This window comes from Chaetura pelagica, unplaced genomic scaffold (assembly GCF_000747805.2).
Source record: "Chaetura pelagica isolate M959 unplaced genomic scaffold, ChaPel_1.0 scaffold2, whole genome shotgun sequence".
Taxonomy (NCBI): domain Eukaryota; kingdom Metazoa; phylum Chordata; class Aves; order Apodiformes; family Apodidae; genus Chaetura; species Chaetura pelagica.
The window spans coordinates 1,611,096-1,624,989 of record NW_009952796.1 but is presented as its reverse complement, the minus strand read 5'-3'; the positions used below and the strand labels follow the sequence as shown (position 1 = coordinate 1,624,989).

General features: G+C 43.9%; 1 protein-coding gene across 1 annotated transcript in view; it reads left to right on the top strand.

Moving 5' to 3' along the window:
• The window catches only part of USH2A (Usher syndrome 2A (autosomal recessive, mild)), a 393,962-nt gene extending 380,449 nt beyond the window's left edge, over positions 1-13,513 (top strand). Inside the window, exons 66-73 of the mRNA XM_009994736.1 lie at positions 1-175; positions 1,984-2,222; positions 2,733-2,950; positions 4,822-4,998; positions 6,896-6,979; positions 8,584-8,828; positions 11,025-11,240; positions 13,424-13,513. Coding sequence (XP_009993038.1) covers positions 1-175; positions 1,984-2,222; positions 2,733-2,950; positions 4,822-4,998; positions 6,896-6,979; positions 8,584-8,828; positions 11,025-11,240; positions 13,424-13,513 — 1,444 coding nt within the window. The remainder of the gene's footprint in view (positions 176-1,983; positions 2,223-2,732; positions 2,951-4,821; positions 4,999-6,895; positions 6,980-8,583; positions 8,829-11,024; positions 11,241-13,423) is intronic.
• The last annotated feature ends 381 nt before the right edge of the window (positions 13,514-13,894 follow it).

Here is a 13,894-nt window from a genome sequence, read left to right as displayed (position 1 = left end):
TGGCTGGTCCTGCTGCAGGACAGGCCCTGCCCCTCCAGAGGGTCTGGGAGCTCCCGTCTTCGACACAGTGGCATCCACAGTGGCCGTGGTGACCATCAGCCCCCCTCTTAAGCCAAACGGGGTGGTCAGTATCTACAGGCTGTTTTCTAATGATAGCAGAGGGACCGATGTGGTGGTAAGTATTGCCAATACTGTTTCTGTGCTTCTATTTGAGCTTTTATTTTCTAGCTCTGACAATTTTGTTCCTACAAGCTGCGACTGCGGGTTTCAGAGTGTCTTTCTCTCCTCCACTCCCATTGATAACTGCTCTGCAATGCTCTCTTCTGGTCAAAGCACCACCATTGCTTTCCCTCACCTAAATGTCATGCTCCTCAAGGAACTAAACTCATCACTGAACAATTCTCATGTGGTGTTGTGCTGTGGCAATCAGCAGTTTTGTTCAGTGATGGCTAACCACCCAAATGAAACACTTCCAGACACCTCCTGCCAGTCCCAATGTTGTAGGTGGGACTGCAGCCAGTAGGTAATGGTTGTGTGCTTTGGATAGCCTGTGGACTTGAAGTTCAGAAGAAAGTGCTGTACATGAGTTCCCCTTAAAAATCTTTATTGTTGGTAAGAAGTGTGTCATAGTAAAGACCTGAAGAATACTGCAAGTAGCCAAGGAACTTCCTCTATTTTTGAAGTCTCAGCCTAGACACAGGTGTCCAGAAGTGACCAGTCAGCTCAGGAAATCTGCAGAGCTTCCTTAGAGTTATAAAACAGGGACATGTGGGGAAAAGCTAGCATTGTGAAAGGTGCCTGGAACACTTACAACCAAATCAGTGCAAAATATTTTAATACTTCTTGTCTGTAACACTGTCTGTTTGGTTTTTTACAAGTAGGTAAATATTTATATGGGATTTTTTCCCTTCTTCCACCGCTCTCAATTTGGAAGTGCTAGAGACATCTTCCCAGGTCATCAGGCCTGTCCACAAGCTGCCTATTGATGGCACATTACACATTTATTCCTTCCAGTGCAATTGGCTGTGTCTGATTTGGCCAGTTCATCTCATTGGAGCCTGCATGGCCCTCCCTTTCCACCCCCTCACACCTGCCAGGCTGCCAGCTTGTCTCCAGCTCGGGCATTGAGAAGTATTAAGTGCTCTCCTTTGTTTGCTTGACTCTTCCCTTCCTGTTTTTTTTGGCTGCACTCTGCTAGGTCACATGCTGCCAGATGGGAGCAGATGTTACCCCTCTTTGGTGTTTTCTACATATTTTTATTTCTTTGGCTTAAGAAACTCTACCCACAAATGACTACAGCAATGAGGTTAAGTGGCATTTCCTGCAAGCAGCTTCAGAACAAGGGCACCATTTCCTTTGCCAGAAGTGCCAGGTCTCCCTTGCTGAGCATAAGAGAGTTTTCCAAAACACTGTGGATGCTATGGCTGTTTGAATGTAGAGTGTCACCAAGTTGGCCCTTGACTCAGAGGGCCAGAAGGCACATTCTCCTGTCAGTGAGTAAACTGACCCACCAGACACATTTTTATCACTCTGCCCACTGCTTTCTCCTGTACCCATGTTGAGGAAGCTTGTGAGGTACACATGGGTATTTGCTAGCACACTTATCATGAAGTCATTTTCCACATTAATTTATTTTTGCTTCAGTACCACTTATCCCAGAGTTTCTCCTCAAAGGTTTTCTGTTTCTCTGTTCCTGAGAATGACATTTGCAAGTTGACATATGCTGGTCACAGCTCAACTCAAGACATCTGTGAGGCCACTGATGCCATTCATGGTCTTTTCCTTTGAACACTGCCCTTTACCTTTGTACTGGGAGAAGAATGAGTGCGGAGTTCCCAGTACACAACAGCTGCAGTAATGTCGGACTTAAAGGACATGCAAAACTTTGTGCCCATCTTCTTCTGGAGTTAATTCACCTCCATAACTCTTATTTAGTACTTACGGTGCTTGGAGCTGTGACAAGTTCCCTCTTAATTTTTATAGCTGTCAGAAGGGACTGCCACCCAGCAGACAATACATGGGCTAAAACCTTTTACCACATACTTCATTGGCGTGGAGGCCTGCACCTGTTTCAACTGTTGTAGCAAAGGACCCATGGCCCAAATCACCACACAGCCAGCTCCACCCTCAGAGCAGCCTCCCCCGCAGATCCGCACCGTGACCTCCCGGAATGCCTCTTTCCAGTGGAGTGCCCCTCAGTCACCCAACGGCATCGTCACCAGGTAGGACCTGCCACCCAGCTCAGCTAGAGGTGGTGGCAGAACAGTTCTTCTGGATGTGAGCTGGAATCACAGGGCTGAGAGCACTGGGCAGTTGTGACAACCATGCTCCTGCATCCCTGTGTTGGTGGTGATGCCCTGTGTGGCCTAAATGCCATCTGGGAGGAGTTTACACACAGCAATTGAGGGGGGGTGAAGGCAGAGAGGATAAGTTGTTGCGAATGGAGGTAATTATCTGACAGCTGTGGTTGCACAGCCAAAAAATTGTGAGAACTGGCAGTTAAGAGGCAGGACAAATCCTGATTTGCAGCAGTGACCAGCAAAGCAGGTGGCATCAAGTTTCCCTGTGAGCATGACTGACAGCCATGATTGCCAAAACCTCCAAGAGAAAAACTAGGATCTGGTCCATTCTCTCCTCTGGTAACCAGACATACAGCCATTAGGGTGAAATGCATTGTTGGCTGTTACACTATTAAGGCTCCAAATTAATTGAAATCTCAACTTTCTTCTCAGCTATGAGCTCCATGTGTATATGGCTTGTCCCCTGAACCTGCAGCCAGCAGTGAAGACTTGCAGTCCTGGCCCAACTGAGGTGAAGTATACAGGAAAAGGCCAGAGTGCCAATGTGTCCAACCTCGAACCTTACACAACTTACAACCTGCGAGTTGTGTCATACAACTCTGTTGGCAGCAGCGCCTCAGAATGGATTGGTTTCACTACGGAAAAGGAGCGTGAGTATGAGAAATGGTTCACTGGTCAGCAGTGCCCGCTTCTGATTCATGGGGCTGCACAACACCCACTGACTTCTCCACTTCTGTGAAAGATGGTGTCCCCAGAAATCTGCTCTGCTGGTCACTGTGCCTCTGCTCTCCATTCATTGAAATTCTGCTCTGGGGATTGCCTGCTCATTCCTTCAAAAATACTTTTTTTCTCATTGTCTGATATCACATCCTCTGTCTTGGCAACCTGGAAACCTTTTATTTTACTGAGAATGGGCAGCAAAACTGCAGAACATAAAATGTTCAAGTATTACCAGAAGGATGATGTGTAGTCATAAATTTGTCACCATAAATAATCCCTGAGAAAAGTGGAGATTTTGAAAGAGACCTGATGATTCTTTTCAGGAACCATCTTACTCTCCTAATTCATGCCACACTTCTGCCAGGGCTAATGAGAGTTTCCCTTGGATGTCATCTGAATGTTTGGATCCTTGTAGACAATGAAGTAAGAATTCATTACTACCTATCTAAGCCCCACAGCCAATACTTTAAGGCCCTGTGGTGGCCTGCATGGAAATTTCACATGCAGGACCTGTGCCTACAGTCAGAATAGATTTTGCCATGAAAACTGAATTTGTAGTAGTCTAACATCAGCTTTTATTAAAAAGATCTATAGTGCTGTAGCCAGGATCACTCCATAACAGATGACGTGGGCATTTCACTTCAGCCTGCCAGGTCAGGGCAAAGAGGATATTCACTTTTTATTTTACAGTCTGTGTCAGGATTTCAGCATCATCTTTCTAAAAATCACTTTTGCATCACTTGGTAGTTCTGCCTACTAATTACTAAAAATGTATCTGCTACATCCTTAGCTGAAAATTTCAGGTGGAACAGCCCCAGATTTTCTTTAATGTCACCACTGGAAAAAAAGGAAAAGGGCCTTATGTCTAAAGCTGTGATTTTTAAATTGTAAACTAAAAAGCTAGAACATGCTAATCATGCTAATGGAGAAAATTCGTAACGAATGGTGAGATATAAAGAATGCAAGGGTTTAAAAGCCATTTTTAAACCTCTACCAAGTCTGAAGCCCCCTTCTTGCAGTCTTGCTTTTCTCAGCCTTGCTGACCCTTTCACACCAGGTCTCCTGAGTCACTCTTGTCTGTCTCCTTCCTCTGGCCTGGAAAGCTTGCTTAAGTGACGGTGGGCAATAAGCAGCAAAGGGCAACTGGACAAGCAGCTTTCTTATAACAAACCAGCATATACTGGGTATATGGCTTAAGAGCAAAGCCACAAGAGAGGACCACATCAAACTTAAATTAACTCTTTTGTCAGAAAGCTGTTGAGCCCAACTGACAAATTCTTCCTCCCTGAAGTGAGTTCTGGGTTTCTTTTGTCTCTGCCTGCCATCTGCTCTTGCTTTTCTGAAACCCCATGTTTTCATATATGTGCATGTGATAAAAGATGACCTTGGGCAATTTCTTGGGGCTTGCAAAAGAGTTATCTCCTTAGCAGTTCAGTTCCCACAGCATGGATGATGAACTTGTGCAACCTCCTGTGTCTCCCTGTCACCCATCTTGAGCTGGAATTTTGTGTCCACAGTTTTAGTGTCTGTACCACATACACAAAGGCAAAGAAAGGGAGATCTATGTGTTTTATTTTAAAGATACGAGGTAATTCTGCTTTCTCAGTGTAGAGGCAGGCATGCTACAGCAGCTTTCTCTTTTCTCCTTATATATCTTTCCCACTCATACACATGAATATGAGAGGAGAAGGAGTGCATGCAAGATATCATGCAGAGTCTCTTTCTCTGCACAGTATAACTCAGTCCTGCCTCTTGGCTAGAAACGAGCTGCTTTATTTATGTTTTTCTCATTCTTTTGCAGCACCTCGGTACATGGCTCCATTCTCTGTTGTCAGCAATTTATCTACCATCCACATAGACTGGAGCCGCACGTTTGTCCTGAACGGCCGCCTGAAGGAGTACGCGCTAACGGAGAGTGGGCAGCGCATCTACAGCGGCTTCGACACCGAGCTGTATTTACCAAAGATGTCCGACAAAAGTCAGTTGCCATTTCCTACTGCTTGCTCTCCGTCAAAGACGCCGGAGCTAAATTACTATTCTTGTGTGGTCAATTTAAGAAAAACTCTCCATAGCTACCCCAAGCCAAGAGCACAGGAGTGTACTACAGACACACCGAAGTGTGTCTAAGTAGATGCTTGAAACAAAAATCCTTGGAGCTAACTTTCCCCTTAAACGTTTTAAATGACTAGGTGAGACTGCTCTGGCTCATTGTGAGGGCTGAGCTTCCCAAATCCTGGAGCAGATTCCTCCTTCAGGGCTATTCTCTAGGAAATTAATGGAAAATCCTCAGCTTCAGAAGAGACTGGAACCTGAATTTCTCTTGAACAAAACTAAGTCTAGCTCTTGGAATGAGCTGTGTTTTGAAATTTAGTTTCTCTTTCAGAAACTTGCAGTCTTTAATATAAAAAGAAACTGAGTCAAGAGAGGGAGGGAAAGACAATAAGAAAAGAAAAAAACCCAAGAAAAAATATATTCTGTTTTATCGAGTTGGGGTTTTTTTGTATTTTAAAGGATGTTTTGTTGGGGTTTTTTTTCACTTTCCTGCAATGATGCTAATACATCTTTTTTTTTACTCAAACATTCTTAACATTTTTGTATCAGCCACGAACAGAGTTTAGAACAAAACAATGAGTAAGTTGAAAGTTGACAGCCACATGTCATTGGAAGAGGGAGGATTGGGTAGTGAAAGAGGAACATAATTTATAGCAACATCATAGCGGTGACTAAGTGTGAGCTGCCATGGTTTGTACTTTAGAAGTTTAATACCCATTGATAAGGGACTATGAGGCTCTGCTCTGGGTCTCACGTGGGTTATGGAATCATAGAATAGTTAAGGTTGTGAAAGACCTTCAAGACCATTAAGTCCAACCATCAGCCCTACATCCCCGTGACAACTAATCCATTCGTTGAAGCACCACGTCTACCCGTTTTTTGAACACCTCCAGGGATGGTGCCTCCACCACCTCCCTGGGCAGTCTGTTCTAATGCTTCACCAATCTTTCTGTGAAGAAATTTTTCCTAATGTCCAATCTGAACCTCCCCTGGCACAACCTGACCCCATTTTCTCTTGTCCTATCACTGGTCACCAGTGAGAAGAGGCCAACATCCACCTCACTACAACCTCCTCCCAGGTAGTTGTAGATCAAGAAGGTCTCCCCTCAGCCTTCTCTTCTCCAGGCTGAATTGCCCCAGCTCCCTCAGCCTCTCCTCATAAGTTCCATTCTATAGACCTATTCGCCCTTCTCTGCACCCTCTCCAGCACCTCAATATCCTTTCTATACTGTGGAGCCCAAAACTGCATACAGTGGTTGAGGAGCAGCCTCACAAAGGCACAATCACCTCCCTGGTCCTGCTGGTCACACTATTCCTGATGCAGGCCAGGATGTTGTTGGCCTTCTTGACCACCTGGGCACACTTCCAGCTCATGTTCAGCTGTCTGTCAGTCAGCATCCCAGGTCCCTCTCTGCTGAGCAGCTCTCCAGCCATTCTTCCCTGCCAGGGGTTGTTGTGGCCAAAGTGCAGGACAGGACATTCAGCCTAATTGAAACTCATGCCATTGTTCTCAGCCCACTGATCAAGCCTGTCCAGGTCCCTCAGCAGAGCCTCCCTGTCCTCAAGCACATCAACACTTCCACCCAACTTAGTGTCATCTGCAAACTTACTGAGAGTGCACTCTATCCCCTCATCCAAGTCATCAATAAAGATGTGAAACAGGAGTGGCCCTAGCACTGAGCCCTGGGGAATATGGGTTATATGTTATGTCTGTCTTGGCTTTTCTCAGACCTGCTGTCTCTGCTGCTGCATCATGGTGATTAAGCAGCACCTACAGCATTTGGTTTCCCTTGCTCACAGTATTTTCTAACCTTTTTGCTCAGCCTTTTTGTTTCAAGTGACCTGTATCACTGATGAAGGGAGTGCCATGACACCGATCATCAAGTACAGCGCTGGAGATGGAGTTGGTAAATACGTGAAGAAATTACCTAGCACCTATTGATTTTATGTGTTTGTGGTAGAAACTTGATGTGTCATGCATGCCAGACACGATGGCATCTCATTGCAGGATCGGGGGATGTGTCTTTAGGGTATGAGCTATGTAGGTCATGTACCTTTTTTGCTACGGTTGGCATTCTGTTTCTTTACATCATTATCTGCTTCAGATCCTGACTCCAGATGTGCAACAGTTTTTACTTTTATTTTTTACACAAATATTTTCCTCCAAAATATACTGCTTTTTTCTCCTGCATAGTCTACTCTCTTCCAAATTTTATTTCCAAGTTAACATTATCTTGAATTCTAATCCTGTCCTCCCATGTTGCTCCTCAGTTTGACAATGAAAATACACATCCTCTCTTCTTCCTGCACCCCACCAACCACAGCAAGGGGCACCTGCCTGCTCTTTTCATATCACCAACCAGCCAGCCCCTGCAGTTTCATCTGGGATGTGTTCCTTAAACCGGTTAATGAAAATGTCATACAAGATGCTGTCAGGACCCAGTTTATTCCTTTGTGTCCACAAGGCCTTTGTCTGTTTTGTTGAAAGGAGTTGGGAGTGATGAAATCCCAGTCTGTTGTTGTCAATTCAGTAAGAGATGCATAGCAGTAAAAACTTTCAGGATTTTATCTCCTCAGTTTTCTGAGAAGATTCAAACAATTTCTAACTGACATATTGTTGTTAATTAATTTATTTTTTTTTAAATTGAGTTGCTTCTTGTTCAGCTTCTTAAAACAAACAGGCCTTGTCTCTGGTCTACTCTTTACACAGCATTTCCCTTTTCATGCTCTCACTCTCTCCTTGCTGAATTTCAGGCAATTCTGCTGTGAAGGCATTATAAAATGCTCCCATCACCTTCCACAGTCTCCTTCTACTGCAAACTCAATCAGCATCACAGGCAAATTGAAGCAGAGGCTTGCAAACAAAGGTGATGGAAATTCCTTAGCAAAGAGTCTGGATTCAAATTGTAGGATTGGAAAAAAACAGGAAATCCTTTCCCTGAGATTTCTTACACTGGTACTGTGTAACAATGAGGAAAGCCAACCAAGTGTTTTGTTGGGTTTTTTTCTAACAGGTGGAGAAGGAGGAATAAAATGTTTTGTGTTGTTCGCTTTTGTATTAATTTATCATTCATTTTGGTTCAGACTTCCTCCCACTTTCTTTTTAACTGCACAGGCCTGCCACTACACAGTGCTGGAGAGGACGTCCTCTGTCTGTACTGCTATGCAATTACCATAGTCATTTCCACTCTTCAAGGTTACTTGGAGAACCCTTTTTTTCTCACATTCCACCTCCACCACCTCCTTTCTCAAGAGCTGCTGATGCAGTGGTGATTTCCAGCCTGAACAGCAATGCCAGAATTTTAAGCAGGGTCTCTTGAGGGTAGTAAGCTTTTTATGATAGCCCGCTAGCATATTGAACCATTATGCCACCTTGAACATAAGTGCAAATAAGCACATGACAACAAAATTACTTAAATTTCTGCCTAATTTATTAGCAAGGAAAGGGGTAGCATATTGTTAAATGTTTTCTGAAATAACACTCTCCCCTAATCCTTTCCAATTTTTACAGGTCTGATCTTGACAACACCTGGAGAGAAGGACAAAGCAGAGTCCAAACGTGCAAAATTCTACAACGAGTTATGGTTTGCGGTGCTGATGGTAGTTCTAGGTTTGATCCTCTTGGCTATTATTCTCTCCTTAATTCTTCAAAGGAAAGTCCACAAGCAACCCTACGCACGAGACAGACCTCCTTTAGTTCCACTCCAGAAAAGAACGTCACCAATGAGTGTGTATTCATCAGGTGAAACCCATCCGGTACGTTTGGTAAATGCAATGTTGCGTAGCCATCATGTTATACGTTTATCTGCCCCTTTAACCACACACCATTTTTCTTCCCATTTCTGCCATTTTGTTGCACTCTTGGTTACTAAATGAAGGCTGTTCAGGGTCAGAAACGGACTGTCTGGTGTGTCTATGTATGCACAGACAGCCAGGCTACAGGTGCCTAGTCCAAAAACCAGCCCTATGGCACCTGATCTGTAGGCCTTGAAATGCTTCTGATGCCAAGGACAAACTTTGGATCTGGAGTCACAGAAAATGCAAAGCCACCAATGTCACCTGGTGTTAGCTGACCTCTGCAATCAAGCTGAAAAGGCCTTGGCATGCTGTGAGAAGGCACATGTGCTTTTCAGAGGAACCTTTCATATGTTCCCAACTCTCTGTTGTGGATGGACAACCAGAATCTGACAGTCTGTCAGGTATGCATGAAATGTGCCTGCAAAAAAAGAAGACTTAGGGAGAGGTTCTGTTTCATTGTAGTATTTACCCACCATCCAGCTGGACTGCTCTAGGATGAGCTGTGTGCCAGGAAGGGTTGGGGGTGAGCAAGTGCCACTAGGGAAAAGCTAGAGACCTTCACAAAATGTGGGCGTGACTCTGTGCACATAGAGCCACAGTGGGATTACTGGAGAAGTGGAGGAGGACTGCTGGGGAGTGATAAAGAGGAAGGCTTTGTATAACTTTTTTGTTTTTTTCAAGTTATAATTCTGTAAAAAAAGGATAAAGAACATGTTCCACCAGGTAGCAGAGTGGCAATGCTAGCCTATCCTCTGAGGAAAAGCAAGACAAAAGGAATATGATTGTTACAAGACTGAAAATGGCAGAGACAGTTTCTTCCATATCCGTGCGTCTTCCCAGGCACGGGCCGTGAGATGATTCTTCTTGTCACTTCGCAGCTTCCTTTTCCTGTGGGTGCCATCAAGCAGGATAGTGACTCCTGCATCCTTCACACATTCTGTTCCTTCTTGTCTTGGTGCCAAGAAGCTGCATCTGTGCTTCAGTGAAGGAGCTCTTGGAAACAACGGGATTTCCAGTGTTCCCCTTCTCCTGGCAAAGGCTAAAAGCATAAGAAACTACTTTTTTGGTATCATGGTATTGACTCCTTTCCCTCTACAGTCTGTCATGTTGCGTTAATCCTCTTGACTTTAAAATGCCTTTGTCGTTGGCATGCCTGCACAATTCCTTTCCATGATCCTGCCCATTCTTTTCTTTCTTTTTTTTTTTTCTTTTCTTTTTTTTTTTTTCCCAAGAAGATCATGAACTTAATAAAAAGGAAGATTCTACCATACATCAGTTGAAGGACTTAATCTGAGCAGTTAGAATAGAACTACTATGAAGTGGCAAAATCGCTTGTTTTACAATTGTGAGGTCATTTGGTAAGGAACGCTAGCTGCCAACACAGTACTTGATGACCAGTTAAAAGTTAAATAAGTTAAATAAATGCCCCATCTTTGTCAGCTCCCTTCCTCCCCAGATGCTGCTGTATTGCTGTATTGCTTCCCTTCACAGAGCTGCAGCTAGTCCATACCCTTTGTAAGGAACAGCCTACACCTGCATTGCACCTTGCCCTGCCCTGATGCTTTTCCTCCCTCTCTTTAATCCCAGTTTGAGACCATTGCTGACACATCTGATTCATCAAGCAGTGTCACTCTAAAAAGTTACACAACACACTTTGAGGTAGAGTAACTAGCTTGCAGAGTTGCAAGATGTGATGTGCCAGATGACCCAAAGAGCATGCACGAAGGTTGTGTGCATGAAGCATTGCATGTTTCTCCTGGTGTGTCAATGTCTTTTCCCTGCTCATGATAACTGAAAAAGGAAATCTGCCAACATCCCCTTGCTGTGCAAGTCTGGGCTATCATTCGGGTAGTCAAAAGTCTTTGGACCTCTGCCTGTTGGCTACTTTAAAAAAATAAAAAAATAGAGAAAGGAAAAAAAAATAAATTGGGGAAGTCCTGTTCTAAAGGGTTGATTGGGTTTTTTTCCTTTTAAATTGTATTATTGGTCTGCAACAGGGAAGGGTCCATTGTTTGTTTGGGTTTTTTTCTTCTAACTGTACATGATTTCTTTGTTCTCTTCCACTCCTGTTTTGTTGTGGTGCTTTTTCTCAGATAAAGTGTTTAAGACCATGCCCTTTATTTTTTATTTAGTTAGTTTGTGTCTTCCTCATAGGGGCTGGCAGATACAAAAATTCCAGGAGCTGGTTCTCCCATGAGCAATCGCAGTGTTCACATTGGACCTAGGGCAAGGAGACCAAGCACATTTTCCCAAGCCTCTCTTCATCGCAGTGTCAGCCAGCTGCTCGACCTCTATGACAAAAAGTCTCTTGTTGAAGGATCACCTTGGGATGCCATTATTCGCAATCATCGCACTCCTGGACGTGGCTTGGTAAGGACTCTGTTCCTCTCTTCACTCTGTGAGCATGAGCTGCCAGTGATTTCTCTGTTCTGTGAGAATTATGAAAAGGTCTAAATATCTAAAGCTGCTAGAGATACAGCCAAAAAACCTAGAAGGACATGGTCAGAGGATAGAGCCGCAAAATCCTTCCTGCATACCACTCACTTCTGGAGCCACAGGTGGTCATAGACTGCTCTTTCAGAATGGGAGGGGTTCACAGGCATCTGTCTATGGTTTCCATAGTCTACCAGGGATATGCACCTTGAAGAATTCCCTGCATTTTTTTTTTTTTTTTTGCAAAGTTTTTATCATCTCTGTGAATTTCAGCAAACGTACATGTGTGAAGAGGGATGTCATGGCATCCTTCACACATTAAGAAGCTTGTGTTACAGCTATTCCTGCTCTGTAACCTTGGACTCAAATGCTGACAAGACCTGCTCTCTGTCTTCTGCTCAGTCATGACCCAGAGATCATGCAAATGCTCAAATCTTCTAGCGTTCATGACAAATTACTTCAAACTTCCCACATGGAACTAGAAGGATGTTGGCAGGGGGGTATGCAAAATATCCATCTTTTAATATAGGACAGGATTGGCCAGTATCACCAACACGGACCTGAACACACAGATCTAAGAGTTATGATTCTCAAATCAAGCACAGTGGCAACTTTCCTTTGTCACCAGGAAACAGGCTTTTTTAACCTCCACACCGCTTGACTCCCACCCTTCCCTGAGAAAATGTGTGGGAAGGAGTTTGGAGGCCAGCAAGACATGTTTGCTCCCAGAAAAAGCTGATTAGAAAATGCAGTGATGTGGCGGATGGCCTGGCACATAAATCCAGGCAGTTTCCTTGGGCTTTCACCTTCAGAACACCAAACAGGTAGAAGGGCTGGAATGTACAATCATGCCACAGTACAGCTCTGTTGCTACCATAGCAGCAGGACCAAGGAAGCTTTGTAAGGCTTATAAGAAGATAGTGATACTTGGTTCTAAGCAAAACCCCTATAGGTACTCATTGATCTTTCAGAGTACGCTCAGCTGCTCATGAACTTAAGTCAGCAGTATTTGTCACTCTGCCCTGAGCCATTTTCTCAGAGCTGTCACATCCTTGTGTTTTAATTCCTTGGGGACTAACAGCCCACCAGCATGTAGCCCTGTATGATCTCATTAGCCAAAAGAACAGCTTCCTCATGCTAAAAGAAATGCATGCTAAAAGAAAGCTCTTGCTCTATCTGCTTATCTTCTGCTAACACCATTATTTGGTTCAGTCTGCAGCCTCTCCCATACACATGCTGGATGTCAGTATGTTGGAACTGGCTTACAAAATAATCCAGTCAATTTCAGATGTGGTAGGAGCAGGAGAACAAAAACTTCCTCTCACTTCTGGTGGCAAACAGCTATGACATCATGAGCTCAGCTGCTTTTAAAATCAGCAGCTTTGTAAAGCAATGTAGAGAGAGAGTCAGAAGGGCCTGGCTTTACATTTCCCTGAACCTGACTCCATTCCTGTGTTGCTCAGCAACTCTCTTGCAAACAAACCTCCTGCAATGCTTTTCATGCTGTTCCTCCTTCTATTACACTCAGAGGCTATCAACAAGTTTTGTTCACCCCTTTGTCCAGATTGGAAATTAATATATGGAATGGTTGAAGTGGCCCAGGACACACATCTGCAGTAATACTGCTGGTAATCTCTTTAAGCTATAGGAACTGTTTATTTCTCTCCTGCTTTCAACTCTTTCTCTGGCTCCAATGCATTAGCATGAGTGCAGCTGGAAGAAGCTCAGACCCCCCTTTAGAAGCTGGAAGAACAAAATCTTACCTAAATCACAGGTGACATGGTTGTTAAACAAAAAAATGTAAACATGTATTCTTTTTCTTTTCAAATCTCCTCCCCATCACACTCTAACAAACACTTTTATTTACTATTTGTCAGCTTTATGTAGTAATTTATTTTGCTTACTTTTTACTATGAAAACCTAGTTGGTTTGGATTCAGGTGCTTGAATGCTTTAGGTTCTTACGGTGGGAGAAAACATGTAGAGAGCTAGAAATTGACTTATTTATCTGACTTTCAGAACTTTTTTAGGTGGTGGGAGGAAAGAAAAATGAAAGAATCACCTTTAGTCTGGGACAGCTTTGGCTGACATGCTTTTTTATTTTTTTGCCCATCCTGACAGTATGTAGATGAAGAAGATCTTGTCAATGTCATCAAAGGCTTCAGCACAGTCACCAAGGAGCATACCACATTCACTGACACCCACCTTTGAAGAACACACCATCTTCTCTAAAAAAATGGAAAGTGGGTAACTTGCCAAAAGCAGCATGCATGGCCTTGGGGTGGGGGATAGGGCTGCTGCTTCCCCACACCATGCCCACTGGTTAAAGATAAAACAGTTTGTTGGGAAGGGATATGTGTGTGGGGGGGTAAGTTTGCCTTTTTTTTACCATCTCTTTGTATTGTAAAACCCATGTGCTAGCACTGACACCTCAGAAAGGTAAGAGCACAGTTTGAAAATCCTTAAGTATAAAAGTAATAGAAGACTCTGAAGGCAGAGGCTCTCAACTCTGTCACTCATCCAACTTTCCCAACTGAGGAGAGTGGTGGGTGTGGGACGGGGCAGCGTGTTTGGTAAAGTTGTCTTTCACCT